The sequence below is a fragment of the Diplodia seriata genome (genome assembly GCF_021436955.1).
Source record: "Diplodia seriata strain FDS-637 chromosome Unknown scaffold_10, whole genome shotgun sequence".
Classification (NCBI taxonomy): Eukaryota; Fungi; Ascomycota; class Dothideomycetes; order Botryosphaeriales; family Botryosphaeriaceae; genus Diplodia; species Diplodia seriata.
The window spans coordinates 1,072,046-1,088,502 of record NW_027117317.1 but is presented as its reverse complement, the minus strand read 5'-3'; the positions used below and the strand labels follow the sequence as shown (position 1 = coordinate 1,088,502).

General features: G+C 57.8%; 6 protein-coding genes across 6 annotated transcripts; 3 read left to right on the top strand and 3 right to left on the bottom strand.

Moving 5' to 3' along the window:
- Positions 1 to 2,177: 2,177 nt before the first annotated feature.
- SLS55_009530 (uncharacterized protein) lies at positions 2,178 to 3,489 on the bottom strand (the record flags this gene model as incomplete). The annotated part of the gene is made up of 7 exons (XM_066780930.1): positions 2,178 to 2,272; positions 2,333 to 2,479; positions 2,554 to 3,139; positions 3,187 to 3,213; positions 3,264 to 3,286; positions 3,339 to 3,363; positions 3,415 to 3,489. 7 exons carry the CDS (start codon positions 3,487 to 3,489, stop codon positions 2,178 to 2,180), a joined length of 978 nt encoding a protein of 325 aa, XP_066628876.1.
- Positions 3,490 to 3,836: 347 nt separating this feature from the next.
- On the top strand, positions 3,837 to 5,883 carry RFA1 (Replication factor A protein 1; the record flags this gene model as incomplete). The annotated part of the gene is made up of 5 exons (XM_066780929.1): positions 3,837 to 4,023; positions 4,077 to 4,137; positions 4,217 to 4,775; positions 4,828 to 5,714; positions 5,769 to 5,883. The coding sequence occupies 5 exons, from the start codon at positions 3,837 to 3,839 to the stop codon at positions 5,881 to 5,883; spliced, it is 1,809 nt and encodes a 602-aa protein (XP_066628875.1).
- Positions 5,884 to 6,524: 641 nt separating this feature from the next.
- SLS55_009528 (uncharacterized protein) lies at positions 6,525 to 6,980 on the top strand (the record flags this gene model as incomplete). Its single annotated transcript, XM_066780928.1, has 2 exons — positions 6,525 to 6,647; positions 6,729 to 6,980. The coding sequence occupies 2 exons, from the start codon at positions 6,525 to 6,527 to the stop codon at positions 6,978 to 6,980; spliced, it is 375 nt and encodes a 124-aa protein (XP_066628874.1).
- A 1,522-nt stretch (positions 6,981 to 8,502) lies between these two features.
- SLS55_009527 (uncharacterized protein) lies at positions 8,503 to 10,004 on the bottom strand (the record flags this gene model as incomplete). The annotated part of the gene is made up of 2 exons (XM_066780927.1): positions 8,503 to 9,516; positions 9,567 to 10,004. The coding sequence occupies 2 exons, from the start codon at positions 10,002 to 10,004 to the stop codon at positions 8,503 to 8,505; spliced, it is 1,452 nt and encodes a 483-aa protein (XP_066628873.1).
- A 1,717-nt stretch (positions 10,005 to 11,721) lies between these two features.
- On the bottom strand, positions 11,722 to 12,997 carry GAL80 (transcription regulator gal80; the record flags this gene model as incomplete). Its single annotated transcript, XM_066780926.1, has 2 exons — positions 11,722 to 12,341; positions 12,409 to 12,997. 2 exons carry the CDS (start codon positions 12,995 to 12,997, stop codon positions 11,722 to 11,724), a joined length of 1,209 nt encoding a protein of 402 aa, XP_066628872.1.
- A 715-nt stretch (positions 12,998 to 13,712) lies between these two features.
- On the top strand, positions 13,713 to 16,446 carry VTC4 (vacuolar transporter chaperone; the record flags this gene model as incomplete). The annotated part of the gene is made up of 4 exons (XM_066780925.1): positions 13,713 to 13,717; positions 13,826 to 14,270; positions 14,359 to 16,087; positions 16,187 to 16,446. The coding sequence occupies 4 exons, from the start codon at positions 13,713 to 13,715 to the stop codon at positions 16,444 to 16,446; spliced, it is 2,439 nt and encodes an 812-aa protein (XP_066628871.1).
- Positions 16,447 to 16,457: the final 11 nt, after the last annotated feature.

The following is a 16,457-nucleotide window of genomic DNA, read 5'->3' as shown; positions in this document are numbered from 1 at the left end:
GGCGACCATTTTTTGGTGGAAGTTGTGGGATACCTACTACGGCAGGAAACGTCCTCCGTTGTCGCTAGAAAGATCAAATGCACAAAAACATTTGGAAACTGATCCCTTCCGACCCTCTCTGCACGTGATGGGATTGACAGGGTTGCTCGAGGGCGGGTGCCTGATGATTGAGGCTTCATCATCTTCGACTGAGTGTTGGTACGGGTGCTCCGTGCGTTTAGCGGAACGCGTCCGCCCCACCTCCACCCACACCATCGCGTCGTCGGACCCAGGGCGCGGCGCGTCATTGCATGGTATTCGCGCCGCATCTCCCTGGCGCCCGCCTGTTCTTTTTTTTAAGCCTTGGTCGTCCCCAATTGCGCGCGCTGTCTCACCCTGCACTCGCCCCCAGCAAGCCAGCATTATACCCCGGATTCACTTGTATCTGTGGAGACACCACCAGCATACGCCCGCACCGATCTTTGCTGCCGCCGCTCCGCCTGTCCGTCCATACCCACCTTTCCAGGCCCCGTTCGTTGCCCTTCGACCTCTGCCCCTCGCCAGCCAGGGCAAGACGACTTTAGCCTTGATCGCGGCTCCAGAATAAAACCCTAGGACGATTCGCTCACGGAAAGACACCACATTCCACTAATTTTCCAAATCAACCGGGGACGCAACGGGTCGGGACACAGAAAGCTGGTCACAGCGGAAGGGGTATTTTTGTCGGGGGTGGAAAGAAACAATGGATATCGACGACATCCTCGCGGAGGTGTCGCGCGATTCGCCCGCGCAGCAGCACGATCAGGCGGCGCGCGACCTGCAGGAATTGACCCGTCTCTGGGTCGCGGAGCGCGTGGCGCCGGAGTTACTGCCGTACCCGGATGCGTTGATGGAGCGGGTGTTGGACCGGGTGAGGAGGCAGGTATGTTTTTTTGCTGCCTTTTCCTCCTTTTGTCCCCTTCTCTCTCCCTCCCTCTTCAAGGGCCCTTGCTTGTTCCACTCTCCCTTTGCCGGTACGTTTTCGGTTGGCCTGTTGCTATGGGGATCGGGAGTGTTTAGGGTCCGTTGATGGTTGGTGAAAGAAAAAGAGCCCCTTCACTGATGGAAGGGAGGGGGAACGAGGGAGGGGTGTGGGTCATGTTGAGGCGTCGGTTTGAAAGGGGGGATGAGGCCCTGAGTTTTTCGGTCTTTCTGCATACCTCTAAAAAACTTCAAGGTGTGGGTGGAAAACGGGAAGCTAATCGCAAACGGCGCAGATTGAAGTTGTCGAGGAACAAACGGGAAATATGGACCCGAAAACGAACTTTCGCCTCATCCTCTACCAAACCGAGTTGGAGCGGTTCAAATTCCTGGTTAGATCATTCTTGCGCGCCAGGATAGCGAAGGTACGTTTTTGGCTTTTTGCCACGGCCCCACGGTATCCAGGTCCCTGGGTGGAAAGGGGCGCGCATGTGAAGAAGAGTGGGCAATCCGGGGGCGCATGGAGCGAGAGGGCGATTGCTAATATTGGGATTCGACTCGATTAGATCGATAAGCACCCCCTCCACATCCTCACGACACCTGCAACACTTGGCTATTTGTCTTTGCCAGAGCGTCAGTATCTGGAACAGCACCAGGCACTGCTTTCGCGACATTACGCTGCATCTTTTCTTTCGTCCTTTCCACCTCAACTACAACGTCTGGACGACAAGGCTGGCGGCATAAGTATGATTGATACACCGGATCTGGACAACGCAGTATTTTGCAGAGTGCTGAGGGATGTTGGTGTGGTTAGTATTGGCGGGGTCGAGGAAGACAGGGAAGAGGAGATGAGGCGGGGCGATGTACTAGTGGTAAGATGGAGGGTCGTGAGGGAGCGAGTACTGGCAGGAGACGTGGAGTTGATATGAGAGGGAGATTACTGTATCGTCTGGTGCCTTGATTGAAGCAAGGCGTTAGGTTTTGCATGGACGGCGTTTACGGTACAGATACAGGGAGCATCACATGGCACGGATATAGTGGGCCCAGCGATGGGTTATTAGGATTTGGGCCAGCGGTTCGCTGCTATCCAATTGCCACTCTACGACCGCATATTGCCTTGTTTCCATTTCCATGCATTTGGTTGAAAACGCAGGTAAAAGGAGATAAAGTAGAAGCTAACGGATATCAAGCTAATTGAACAAGGTTTGAGTCCGGATAGGTGGTGAAAGGATGACACCTCAGTGGGCCTGAAGCCAGCCAAGCATTTGTCCATAGGCAATCTGCTGTTCTGAAGTGATCTTAGGATCCTCATAGTCTCCGAGCACAGCGAAACCTAAAACGTACACAGTCAGTATACAAGAGAACTGGCATATAACCAAGTAGTAGGGCCTACCGTGGGGGACGCCAGAGTAAGTCTTGATCTCGTGCTCGACACCGTTCTTCTCAAGCGCTTCCTTGCCGGCTGTGGCGAGCTCATCCGGGAACACGGGATCATTATCCACGAGAGCCAGCGAAACAGGGACCGTGATAGCGGTTAATTCTTCCTTGGTCATTGTAGTAGCTAATTGACTTCAGCAACCTTGTCATTCGTATAAAAGAGATGCGAGCACTTACGATGCGCGATAGCGCCGACCTTGATTTCAGGACCTTTCTCTACTACGCCGCTTTCCACATCTTGTGGCTTGCTCTCTTGACCCCAGGCAACCGTATCAGAGTGCCTCCCAGCGAGAATGAGGATGTATCTGGCACCAAAGCAGTACCCGACACCGTATATGCCTCCGCCGTTCGCAATGGCATCAGCGAACTCTTCCTTGGCACCATCGATGACTTTGTGTAAAGTCGGGAGCACTTTCTCGGGTGTGTGGCGCGCCAGCCACATGTCGAGCATGAAAGCCTTGGTTGTCTGGGCGAAACCGAGCTTGAGCTGTTCAACAAAGGTCGGCTGTTCATTGGCAGGCATGGTGGCATTCGGCGCTGGGTCGCCCTCGAACCTAGCATCAGTTTTAGCGAACAGTTGCCCGGCATCTATAAGTACGGCTTTGTGGACGTACTGGTCTGGCATCACCACAAGGAATCCCTCTTTCGCATATTTGTCTGCCTGAAGCTGGTTGTTTGTTGACTTGATGCCGGTCCCGCCCGTGAGAAGTAGAAGAAGCTTCGAGGGCGAGTGCGGATAGTCGCTGGGTTTCGCGATGTAGACCTAACTTGGTTTAGGCTTGCTCATAGTGGACGTGGCTGTGGACGTACGTCTACGCCATTGAGCTTGGTAATCTCCTGCAAATAGTGAGTTTACGCTGGGTCTCTTATCCTCTGCATAGGCTTACCCCGGTCGGAGTTTCACCCGCAGCTGGCTTGTGATCAGTGCTTGCTTTCTCAGCCTACAATCGAGGGCTACGTACGGGTGGGTCGATCGCTGGCGCAGTGCTCCTACCAAGCTGTTAGCTGTGGGGCGAGTAAGAGTGAAGGGAACCCTACGGTCATGGTGGGTTGCGGAGCGTCCTCTTGGACGTCGCTTTCAGGGGCTCTGGTTGCAACGTCTTGGTCGGCCATGGCTGAGGCAGATTGCAGAGAGTTGTGAGGGTGCGAGAGACAATGGATGGGCGTCCAGGGCGGCAAGGGCAGTGACGACTGCGCCCGCCAGGGTCCATGCGGCGGGGCGGAGCGGGGTCGGCGGCCAGGGCTTGGCAGCTGCCTGGGAGCACGGACCCTGATTTCGCACACGCCGACGCGCCTTCGACGCGTCGGCGGCCTCTTATCCACGCGTTTCGTTTTATCAGCCCGTCCCGTCACCACCACACGGCCCCGCCACCCTCACTTTTCGCCCTCCCCACCCGCGATCGCCTCCAATCGCCAGCGTCTTCCAACCACAGTCAGCGACAGGTCACCGCGAACGCATTATGTCGGCTGAGGCAGACATTTCTCGCGGAGCCCTCCGCGATATCTTCGAGTTGGGCCCCGAAGCTGTCGGCCAGCCGGTTCTGCAATGCGTGCAGATCAAGCATATGGACAACAAGGCTGGCGAGGAAAGGTACCGCATCGTGCTTAGCGACATGAACAATTTCATCCAGAGCATGCTTGCCCAGCGTACGTTTTCCTCCCCGGCTGTGTCGGCAGTCTAGGCTGACACGCTTTCCCAGAGATGAATCACATCATCACCAGCGGCCAACTGAAGAAGGGCGTCATGGTGCGGCTGAAGATGTTCAACCCGCAGATTATTAAGGACCGAAGGCATGTATACCATCACGGCGAGATGGGACGCTAGCTAACTTCTATCCAGGATCCTTGTCGTCATTGATCTTGAAGTCCTTCCCGAGTACGGCGAGCTCGAGAAGTTGGGTGCCCCTGTCGCTCTGGAGCCCAGCAACAACAACCCTGCACCCAAAGTCGAACCGAAGAACGAACAACCTGCGGAAATCGCCGGCGGCGGCTTCTACGGCAACAAGCCTGTCAAGCACGAGCCGCAGCAGCAGTCGCTTCAGTCGCTTCCATCCCGCAGTGCTCCTCCAGCAGGCCTCGCGCAACTATACCCGATCGAGGCGGTTTCGCCGTACACACACAAGTGGACAATCAAGGCACGCTGTGTGCAGAAGAGTGATATCAAGACTTGGCACAACAAGAACGGCGAGGGGAAGCTCTTCAGCGTGAATCTGATGGATGAGAGTGGCGAAATCAGGGCCACCGGCTTCAAGGAGCAGTGCGACCAGCTCTATGATCAGTTCAGAGAGGGCGGGGTCTATTACATTTCGAATTGCGCTTGCAAGTTGGCAAAGAAGCAGTTCTCGAATGTCAACAACGACTACGAGCTCACTTTCGGGAACGATTCGATAGTCGAGCCAGTATGTTCGATGCTGCTTCTATTTCCTCGGCGAGATGCTGACCCTGACGTAGGCCGACGATCCTGGCACTGTTCCCCAAGTCCGCTACAACTTCACCAGCATTGGCGACCTCCAGAACGTAGCGGCGAACACCACCATTGATACCATTGGCATCCTCAAGGATGTCGGCGAGATATCGGAGATCATCTCGAAGACAACCAGCAAGCCGTACCAGAAGAGAGAGTTGACCCTTGTGGACGACACTATGCACTCGGTGCGCTTGACCATTTGGGGTCCTACCGCTCAAAAGTTTGATTGTGCCCCTGAGTCCGTTGTCGCATTCAAGGGCGTCAAGGTGTCAGACTTCGGTGGCCGCAGCCTGAGTTTGTTGAGCTCTGGCTCCATGTCCGTCGACCCAGACATGGATGAGGCACACAAGTTGAAGGGCTGGTACGACGCGAATGGCCGCAACGATAGCTTCCAGTCGCACCAGCAAGCTGGTAGCGGCGTGTCCAGATCCAACAAGTTCAAGACCATCGCCCAAGTGCAGGACGAGCAGATTGGCATGTCGGAAACGCCGCAGTACTTCAACCTGAAGGCCACCATCGTGTACGTCAAGCATGACAACTTTGCCTACCCGGCCTGCGCGAGCCAATCCTGTAACAAGAAGGTGGTGGAGATCAACCCGGGTGAATGGAGGTGTGAGAAGTGTGACATCACGCACTCGGCGCCCGAATACCGTTACATCATGTCGTGCAACGTCAGCGACCACACCGGGCAGTTGTGGCTTAGCTGCTTCGATGAGTCGGGCAGAGTCTTCATGGGCATGCCGGCGGACGAGTTGTGGGAGCTGAGGGAGAACGACGAGGTCAGATTCGAGCAGGCGTTCGTTGATGCGACGTGCAAGACGTTCATCTTCAACGTCAGGGCGAAAATGGACACGTTCCAGGACACACAGAGGTATGCTCCGTTGATGGCTTCGCACAGCCGCTTTAGCGTCTAACAAGTGCACAGGGTCCGCTACCAGATTACCAGCGTCTCAGAGCTCAACTTCCAGAGAGAGTGCGCAGCGCTCATTGACACGCTCAAGCGGTACCAAATCAGCGACGACAGCTTGTTCGTCAACTAAGTGGGGGTTGTGCTTGCTCCAGAATGGTATCCGAGCGCTTTTTCCTTTTCTGACGGCATTCACTGTTCTTCTCCTTCCCATACGGCCTGGCGTTAGAGGGGTACATGTAAGCGCTCCAGGGTTGCATAAGATAGCCGTGTCGCGTGCATGGTTCGAAAGGGCAGATGTAGCTGGGTTAGCAGTGCGCTTATACACCACGAAATGTGCTTTTGCTTCCGAATTAGTGGCTTTTCAAAGGCTTGACCGGGCTGCTGTTTGCATTCAACGATGTCTGTGCCGCCGTGCCCCATGCTACAAATGGTGGCTCGTGCACCTGGGCTAGCGGCAGATCCCCCGGTGTTCACAGCCAGCCTCGCCGAACCCTCATCCCGGGAACACATCTGCCTCTGGGGTCGACTATAACCAAGCGTAGGTGCTGTTTTCCTTGCCTACGAACACACTTCGCTAAATGGCCACAGCGCGTTGTAACCCACGAAAAGACGGATTCGGGGTCGAAACACGTGGCCGATTGCACCGTCCCTTATTGAGGGGTATTCGCGAGCTTCGACGAGTCTTCTCAGGAGGTGATCACCTCTTATACTGGCTCTCAGCTTCTTCTCTGATCTCCGTCTGATCGTTCCCATCAACAACAAGACACAAGCATGGAAACACCACATGCCCCTGCCAGGACGGTGACGCCCGCCTACGACGACTTCAGCGGAGTCGATCTAAGTGCCTTTAAAAACCCCTATGACGCCCTCATAGTCACGTCGAAAGACGATGCAGTAAGTCCCCGATTACAAGCATGCTTCACCCGTCCGGCATCTGTGTGCTTGTCTGCACTGCGCTCACCGCCCACCTTGCAGAAGGAGATCCAAGCGCGCTACTCCACCCACCGCGAAACCCGTAATGCTGCTCAAAAGGAGAAGCTACTCGCTCCTGACTTTGCCGGCGTCATGGTCGATCCGATCCTACTGCGGCTGGAGGATCCAAGTATCGAGCCAGGCTTCGTCGACACAAGGAACTGCCTCGTGTTCTGGGCACGGCCGCCGGAGAAGGTCAAGGCGCTGGTGAAAGTGTGCCAGGACAAGCTGAAAGACGTTGTCCCCAGTGAGTGATTTTTTCTTCTTCTTCTTCTTTCTTCTGTCTTCTCAACCTCACCAAATCTCGACCCCTCACACTTCACGCACCTCTACGCTTTGAGGCAGCGCTTTTGCTTTGATCACTGCCGTTTTCGCCCGTTCGTTTCCTTTCAAGTCTGTGCACTCGCAGACTGCCACTTCGTTGTACCTTTGCGGTGGAGAGAGCGTCCAATACCCCGTTGGCTAACCACGCCCGTCAGACCTCTGGCTCATGCCCCAAACCTCCCTGCACATGACCGCTCTCGAAGTCACGCACTCCCGTACCCCCGACTTCGTTGCTTCGCTCGTCGCCCAACTGGCTTCCGCCGGAGCCGTCGCCGCGCTCGCCAACCACACCTCGGCGTCTCCCCACCACCGCGCCCGCCTCGTGCGCCCGCTGCTCGGTTACGACGCGTCGGCCATCGCGCTCAGCTTCGTGCCGGCCAGCGATGGCGAGGGGCTGGTTGTCGGCGCTGAGGGGGGAACGAGGGTTGATTCGGGTGGGCGTGAGAGGAAGGCCGAGGACGACGGGTATACGTACCATCACCTGCGTAGGGATCTGTGTGAGAAGGCGACGCAGGCAGGCGTCGAGGTTGGGAGTAGGTATGTGGTGCCCAGCGCCCATTTGACCGTGGCGCGCTTCATCCGCGATGGGGATTTTTGGGCCGAGGGGCAGGAGGGGAGGGTGGATGCGCAGAAGGTGGGCAGGCTGGTGGAGAAGATTGAGGAGGTGAATGAGTGGTTGAGGAGGGAGTTTTGGCCGAGGGAGGACGGAATCAAGGAGGGCGGTGAGTGGGTGGTTGGAGAAGGGAAGGGGCTGGATTGTAGAAAGGGTGCGCTGTGGTATGGTGGCGGCGGGGAGACGGTTATGCTTGGGGAAGGGTTTTGAGGGAGTTGGTTAGTTGGTGGGTGGTGGTCGATGATGCGCATGTGGTGAATTGGCAGTGAAGCGGATAGATAGCTTAGACAGATTGTTTCTAGAGCTCACAACATATATCGACAACCGAGCCATTCACTCGCTCATATTTTCTGATAGACAGTGCTTCTCACCACATGCGTCATTGACTTTTCGAGCTTGAGCTTCTCTCTACACATGTGGCTGCTTGTTTCTACCGCTATGCTATGCCAGAGGGAAGGTGGCCATCCCCAGAGCAATCTTTTGTGCTTTGGCTTTTCAACGCACGCATATGCAGCCTGATCACATTTGGAGTGAGATGGTGCCATCTGATGTATGGTAGTATCAATCGTTATTTATAGTGGGCTTCATATGAGAAGATTTACAGGATATCTCAGGAAAGGAAAAGTATAACCAACGAGGTCGTTCCAGACAGACCTCCCCATTCTTTTTGTTTCCAGCGTCTACCAATCTTTGAAACCATATCGTCAGTCTGAGGCCGCCAAAGGAAACGACACCGCTACGCTAAAAGACCCACCCATCATAAGTATTAGAATAAACGTGAATGGTGACCATTTTGCGGATTGGTTCATCCGCGAATGGAGAAAAAAAGAAGACGGCTGCTCAAACTTTGACCTTAAGCTTCAAGCCCACCAGGGCCGTCCTGCTGAAGAAAATGAAGACGGCACCGGCGATCTGCATGACGCCACAGAAGACTTGGAGGCCGGTGAAGCTACCGCCCTCGGCCTGGACGATGGCGCCGGCGATGGGGTTGGAGACAAGGGCGGCAATGCTGATGACGGCGAACATGGCGCCGGAGCGAACGCCGATCTTGCGCACGTCGGAGATCTGGGCGATCAGGGCGGGTGCCATGGAGACGAAGGCGCCGCTGCCGAAGCCGTAGGCGGCTGCGAAGACGATGAGCGCGGCGTTGCCCGACGCGGGGATCCACAGCGCCAGGTCGAGCACGGCAGTGAGCGAGCAGAGCACCAGCATCACGTTGTAGCGGCCGACCTTGTCCCCGACGTAACCGGGCAGCACGCGGCCGAAGAGAGACAGGGCGTTGAGGATGGGGATGAGGTAGCCGGCGAGCCGGGCGGACATGCCTTCTGCGGTGGCTTGAACGATCAGGTAGTTGATGGGTAGGAACATGCCCATGAAGAAGAGAAAAGAGCCGATGGTCAGGAAGAGGAAGGGCATCTCCTTGAAGGGCAGCACGAACTCGATGGGGGCCAGCGGCTTGGGCGTGGGCGGGATGCGCGACTTGATGGTGAGGTTGGCGATTAACATGAGGAAGAGGATCAGAAAGGCGCAGATGCGCATGGTCCAGGGGAAGCCGACCTGGGGAATGAGGTGCGAGACCATAATGGGGAAGATGACGCCGCCGATGGACGAGCCGGCGGCCATCAGGCCGAAGGCAAGCGCGCGACGGCGGAAGAACCAGGTCGCATTGGTGGACATGGCCGGGTAGAAGATGGCGCTTGCGCCCATGGCCGAGACAATCCCCTGGGACAGGATGAACTGGTAGTACTGGGAAGACAGACTGGCCATCATGAGGCCGAAGACGTGCAGGAAACTGCCGACGAGAAGGATCCAGCGCGGGCCGTAGTTGTCGTAGAGCTTGCCGATGATGGGGCCCTTTGTGTGAGGTTAGTAAGGGAGCTCCGATGAAGGGAGAGGGCACTTACGCCAAAGAACATCATGAATGCTTCACATGATGGGATCCAAGAGATGGTACTTGGAGAATACTGGCTGAGTTGATGGGTTTGGTAGTACTCCTGGAAGACGCCAATGCAGTTGATCCAACCGAAGCTGCAGAAGAGAGCGCAGAAGCCACCCAGCACACACAGCCATGCGTCACGCCCACCGTCGGGGAAGTTCTTGGGGTCCATTGGGTTTGGCGGCGCTGGAGGCGCACCGGCCTTTTCGGCGTCGACATGGGGCGCCTTCTCGGTCTGGGGTTCAGTTTCGACCTCAGGCAGAGCGTTGGCCTCGGTGTGGTTGGTCACGGGCTCGGCGTCGTGGAGGTGATTGTTCTTCTCGTGGACATTGCTATGCTGGGACTCGCGCTCCATGGCCTTGACCGACGAGACGGAGGACTGGGAGAGGGATGTTGTCGAAGCCATGCTGGCGGTTGGAGGAATGAATGGGAGCGGGCGCGTGGGGCCGGATTGGGGAAGTTGGGACAAAGGCAAGGGTGGCTTTTGGTGTGCCCAGCGACCAGGTGCCGGGGTGAAGAAAGCGCTTCGTCCCGCGAGATAAGAGATGCTTGCTTGCCAGGCACGGGGCGGGCATGTGGTTATATAGCGCGCGTCGCACTGGTGGCGTCTTCCCCGACCGCCTGAGAGCGCCGTCTTCGCAGCAGCACTCGCAGGAACGGGCGCCCGAACGGCGACGCTCCTCAGGCTAGATCCGCTAACGCCGAATGACAAGCTTCGCTGCAAGCCGGCGCGCTATCCCTTGTGGCGGCGGACACAAAGCAAGCCCTGGTCGGCCCCGGGCCGCTCCTGCTTATGCAGCAGTGGTGATGGCATGGTTGTTGTCACGAGGCCGAGCCGGATGGGAGCTGAAATGCGGTGTGGTAGTGGTAGTCGACAGGGGGGAGGCTGCGAGCCGCGCGCGGGACGACAGGCTCGTGGTGTTGGTTGGTCGAAGGAAGGCACTGGAGCCTCGCGCTCGCCATTTGCGCAGTCCGAGGCCGAGGCTCACAACTTCCCAACATCATCGGGCTCGGGGTATGCACAACTCGATACTTCAGGCTCGGCCTTCTGCCTGGGGACCGCCACGCCTGCCCGAGCGAGCCACTCAGTGCACGCAGGTACCGTCGCCGTCCCTTTGCGCATTGTTGTGCAGCCGCCGCTGCTGCACGCCGCCGAAACGCTCTGAAACCCACGCCTGCCGACAAGTAACTCGCGCCGCCGCAAAACGGTCCGCCTTGCATCTTCATACGAACTGTCCCACTGCCGCCGTCCGCGTGAGCCTCTGCCACTCTGCCTTGCCCCCGCTCCCCGTCATCGCCCTTTCCGGCCACGCGCAGCATCGCTGTGAAAGCGTTCGGGAGCAGATGTGTGCGACCACACGGCAGCTGGCCGCAGCCTGGGTCACGCTCGCCCAGAGACTGGCTGGCTGGTTGCAGCCCTAGTCGCCCTCGGAGCGAGCGCCCGGTTTCCCACAGGACAGAGCCTCGATCGGATCTGATATGCATCAAGCACCAACCACCAAGCTTGCTTCCTTTTTCCCGCCCGCCGTGCTGCCGGCTTTCTCGCTTGCTTGGGTATATCCATTCCCAGCGCCCTGGTACAGGCAAGCCCAGACATCAGGCCATTGACTCTCCATGTCGCATGAAGGCGTCTCGTTCGCCAGCTGGCCTGGCTGAAACCTGGGCCGCCATGTTGCTTTTCCAGAACCTCGTGAAGCCAGCATTCCCTGTTACTCGGTGCGACCCTGCCGGCCTTCTTTTCTCGGGAGAACCCCCCAACCGGGACTCTCTCTGCCTCGAATCACCCGGCTTCTCTCATCCTCGGCTTCCCTCTGCTCTTATACCTGCAACAAGCTCCATCTCCGTGGCACGAGCAACCCCGACTTTTGCCTATCATCGCCGAGCATACATCATGAATTGATTGATTGATTGACTTCGCACTGGAGATTGAGAGCACCATTAAGGCCGGGCCGGTCTTTTTCCTGCTCCTTCAAGCAACTTGTATTGGATACTCGTCATCTGACGTCTTCTCAGCTAACCGTCATCAATCGTAAGTCCTCCCTCGCCCAATAATCCTGGAACCCAGAGCCGCCCGGCCGGATAGCCCTCTCAATGGCCAGCTCACCCTGCAGGCGCACCATACCCTACAGCTCCAGCGAGTTGCCGTAGGTATCGCTGACGTACTGCGCTGGGAGGAGGCCGCTGCCCTTCTTTTGGCGCCAGTACAGCTCGTCGATCAACCGATGCCTGACAATCGCTTCGTCCCAATCAGCGTACTCGTGCTCCCTGCCCTCCTCCGCGAACGCCTCGTACAGCCTCGCAATGTTCCTCGAAGGCCATGGATACTCCTTCTGGTCCCACTCGTCCTCTGCAGCGAAGCTGATGGTCTCGACCTCGCCGGTCTTTTGGTTGTGGACTTGAAGTTTCTGTCCGGGTTCGCCGATGTGAATCGACCCCGATCCCGTGGTGACCCTGATCTCGCCGGTAGACCCGTAGATGGTCCACACGGAGGCGGGCGAGCCTGGGACTTCCTGGCCGCCGCGCAGGTGATAAGAAATCAGCGCGCCGGAAGCCAAACGTCCTTGGATCAGAACCTGGTCGGCCGTGTCACGCGTGATCGTTTCGGTGACCTTGGCCGGTGGGTCGGAAGGACCAGGCTTGTACGAGAGGGGCTTGTCTCGTAGATTGACAGTCGGCCGCTTGGTCGCAAGGATGGACGAGAACGATGAGAGCTGGCCGACAGCCTGGGTCACCGTGTCGAAATCTGATGCTCACAGGGTAAGCACGTCTCCATATACAAGAAACTCACGGGAAGAGGTGGGCTGCCTTACAGTGCGAGAAATGAATAGTCACCATGTTCCCACCAGTCTTGCTGTCATTCAGGTACTTCACACCCTCCCAATCCTCAGCACCGAAATTATACGCGGCCCCGGTCACGTCCACGCTCAGCACCTCGCCGACCCGGCCCGCATCGAGCAGCTCCTTGACCTTCAGCGCAATCGGCGCGCGCCTTCCCTGCAAGCCAATCAGTGTGCGCACGCCGCGCGCCCTGGCAAGTGCGGCGAGCTCCTCGGCCTCGGCCAGGTTGGCGCCCAGCGGCCACTCGCAGTAAACGGCCTTGATGCTCTTGCTCTCCTGCAGGATGGGGCGGAGCAGTGCGAAGTGCTTGTCGACACGCACGCTGCAGACGACCAGGTCAATGTCGTCGACGGCGGCGAGGTCGGCGGGGGTGCCGTAGGCTTTGGTTGCGGACGGGTCGAGGCCATGGGCAGCGATGGCGGCTTCGGCCGAGGCGACGCTGGAGTTGAGCAGGGCGGTGATCTGGTACTTGTCGGTGGATTTCAGGTAGGGGAGGTGGGCGGAGCTGGCCCAGCTGCCGGTGGCGCTGAGGCCGATGAAGGCGACGCGGATGGGGGCCATGGTTTGGTTTCGAAGAATTGAGCAATTGGTAGGCTGAGGGGTACTGAAGCGGGAATGGGGCTTTGGAGTTGGGAATTATATAGTGTGGACAGCGGACTTAAAAGCAGCGGTAGCTTCTGACGGAGCTGAGATGTAAGCACTGCGGATGGAAAAAGCGGCGGCAGGTTCTGACCGAGCAGAGGGGTAGGCAAAAGCAGCAAGGCACCCTAAACGTTTGTGGTAATTGTGCTTTGAAATGGCAGCAGGCGCATTGCATCAAAACGGACGAGTGTTAGAAATCAAGGCTCCCCAAAACGCAATAGCGCGGAGGAGTGGTGTGCGATTCGCCGACTGCATGACGGGCGTCTGCGGGGAAGGGCGAGCTAACGTCAAGATTCACTCGGCCAGCTATGGTTACAGAGTCTTCGATGCGGCGCAGCAGGTGTCGTCGGACATCGAAGCTGGAGGGCAGGAACGGCATTGCCGCGAGCAGGAAAGTGGATGCTCTGGCGAAACGTGCGCGAACAGCGGGCCTGATTCGCCGTTGCTGTCGCGAGAGCTTGGGCCCTGGCTGGCGCAGCGATGCACCCTTCGCCCAGAGCTCTTAGCGGCTGCTCGACGGCTTGACCTGCGCCAAAACTCTCGTTCCCTCCCCGAGCCTCAGACCCGTCGAGTCGCCGCCGATTGCTGCGTTTTTTGCGACCCGTTTCGCCGCCCGGAGCCTCGAGACGTCAGGATGAGGTACGCGCTCCGCCCTGCACCTGCGCCTGCACCTGCACCACCATCCCAGCTCTCGCCAATCGCCGTGCCGCTCGTGACAACTTCTGGCTGACCGCCCCGCGCCCCCAGGTTCGGCCAGCAGCTGCGCACCTCCTTGATCAAGGACTGGTACTACTACTACATTTCCTACGACGACTTGAAGGAGAGCCTCAAGAAGGCCAACGACGGCTCCACCACCGCCAAGACCGGCGAGCGACACGTCGAGTGGACCGAGAAGGACGAGCAGCGCTTCGTGCACGAGCTGGAGCAGGAACTCGACAAGGTCCACACCTTCCAGCAAGTCAAGAGCGGCGAGATTGTGCGCCGCATCAAGGTGTCCGAGAAGGAGGTCAACGACGTCATCCAGCGCGCCGAGCAGGCCAACAATGGCAACCAGCACGTCGATGCCCCCTCCGAGGACGATTTTGAGGCGCTTGAGGAGGACTTGAGCGACATCATCGCCGACGTGCATGACCTGGCCAAGTTCACCCAGCTGAACTACACCGGCTTCCAGAAGATTATCAAGAAGCATGATGTACGTTGACATTTGACTTGGAGCCGACAGACTATGCACGGACAGCCAACTGGGCACCGGGAGGATTGACCTGCTGACGAGCTAGTAGAAACTCACGTCATGGCACCTCAAGCCAGTCTTTGCCGCCCGTCTGCGCGCCAAGCCCTTCTTCAAGGACAACTACGACAACTTCATCGTCAAGCTCTCCAAGCTCTACGATCTCGTCCGCACTCGCGGAAGCCCGGTCAAAGGCGACGCAGCTGCCGGCGGATCCCAGCAGAACTTTGTCCGCCAAACAACCAAATACTGGGTGCACCAGGACAATATCACGGAGCTGAAGCTCATCATCTTGAAGCATTTGCCTGTCTTGGTCTTCAACGCCAGCAAGGAGTTTGAGCCCAAGGACTCGGCTATTTCCTCCATCTACTATGACAACACCGATACTTGGGAGCTCTACACTGGCCGCTTGAAGAAGACCGAGGGCGCCGAGGCCATTCGTCTCCGTTGGTATGGCGGCATGGAAACGGACACCATCTTCGTGGAGAGGAAAACGCACCGCGAGGACTGGACCGGCGAAAAGTCTGTCAAGGCGCGCTTCGCTTTGAAGGAGAAGAACGTCAACGCTTTCCTGGTGGGAAAGATGAGCGTCGAGCAGGTCTTTGAAAAGATGCGCAAGGAGGGCAAGAAGAGTGAGAAGGAGATTGCGGATCTGGAGCAGCTGGCACGCGAGATTCAGTACCGTACCATCACCCGCAATCTGGTCCCTGTTACTAGATCTTTCTACAACCGGACAGCCTTCCAGCTTCCTGGAGATGCTCGTGTGCGCATTTCCCTGGATACGGAGCTGACCATGACGCGTGAGGACAACCTTGACGGCCGGAACCGTGCGGGCAAGAACTGGCGCAGAATGGACATTGGTATCGACTATCCCTTCTCGCAGCTGCCTCCTGAGGATGTGGAGCGCTTCCCCTATGCGGTCCTGGAGGTCAAGCTCCAGACGCAAATGGGCCAGGAGCCGCCGCAGTGGATTCGAGAACTCACCTCAAGCCACTTGGTGGAGGCTGTGCCCAAGTTTTCCAAATTCATTCACGGAACCGCGAAACTGCAGCCGGACCGCATCCACCTGTTGCCCTTCTGGATGCCGCAGATGGACGTCGATATCCGCAAGCCTATCAGCCATCGCTTCGGCATTGAGCGTCCCGGACAGAGTGCCGACATCTCGACCAGCGGCGGTGGCTACGATGATGAGAGCGATGAGGAGGACGACCTCGCCTTGCCCGGCGGCACACCGGAAGATGACGAAGCCTTCCGCCGTCTGCGTGCAGCGCGTGATGCGATGGAGCAGCACGACCTGGATCAGCGGCGCGACTACGGAAGTGGCGTCAACGGAGACCATAACGGGGCTCCGCGCAACCAGCTCGATATCGAGGAGCGTGTCGCGGCACGCCCTCGTCCAGAGGACGACTATCCGCTGTACGACTCTGAGGACGAGGACAGCGAGGACCTCCTCGAGGAGGCTCGCCGCGTCGGCGGCTGGCACTACCGCCGCAAACAGCTTGAACACGCCGTCGCCACGGCCAGCGAGCGAGTCTTATCCGTCCTCCAGCGTGTCAAGCCCGTCCCGCGCAGCACGCCAATGCCCGAGACCGGAGGTGGCAGCTTAGGTGTGCCGAAGGCCACGGGTGAGGTGAAGCGGTTCAAGGCACCCAAGGGCAAGAGGATCCACGTGCCGGTCCGCGTGGAGCCGAAGGTGTTCTTCGCCGCCGAACGCACATTCTTGAGTTGGCTTGAGTTCTCCATCATTCTGGGCAGTATCGCGGCTACGTTGCTCAACTTCGGTAAGTCTTATTTGCTACGTTACTTGCAGTGCCTTTTTACTTTCTACCTCTATCCTTTGAATTGTTTTTTTTTTTTTTCTGACTGAGGTGAATATACAGGTGACGGCATCGCCCTCGCTTCCGCCTGGGCCTTCACCATCATCGCCTGTTTCGCACTCTTCTACTCCATGGGCCTGTACCTTTGGCGCGTTGACAAGATTCGCAACCGCCGCGCCGTGCGCTACCATGACAAATACGGCCCGACGGCGCTGTGCCTGGGCCTGCTGGTCGCCGTGATTATCAGCTTCAGTTTGAGATTTGCCAACCCCGAGGGTTGGAAGGGTGGCTTGAAGGACGGGGGGATGAAGGCGCATGCTTGATGGATGGATGA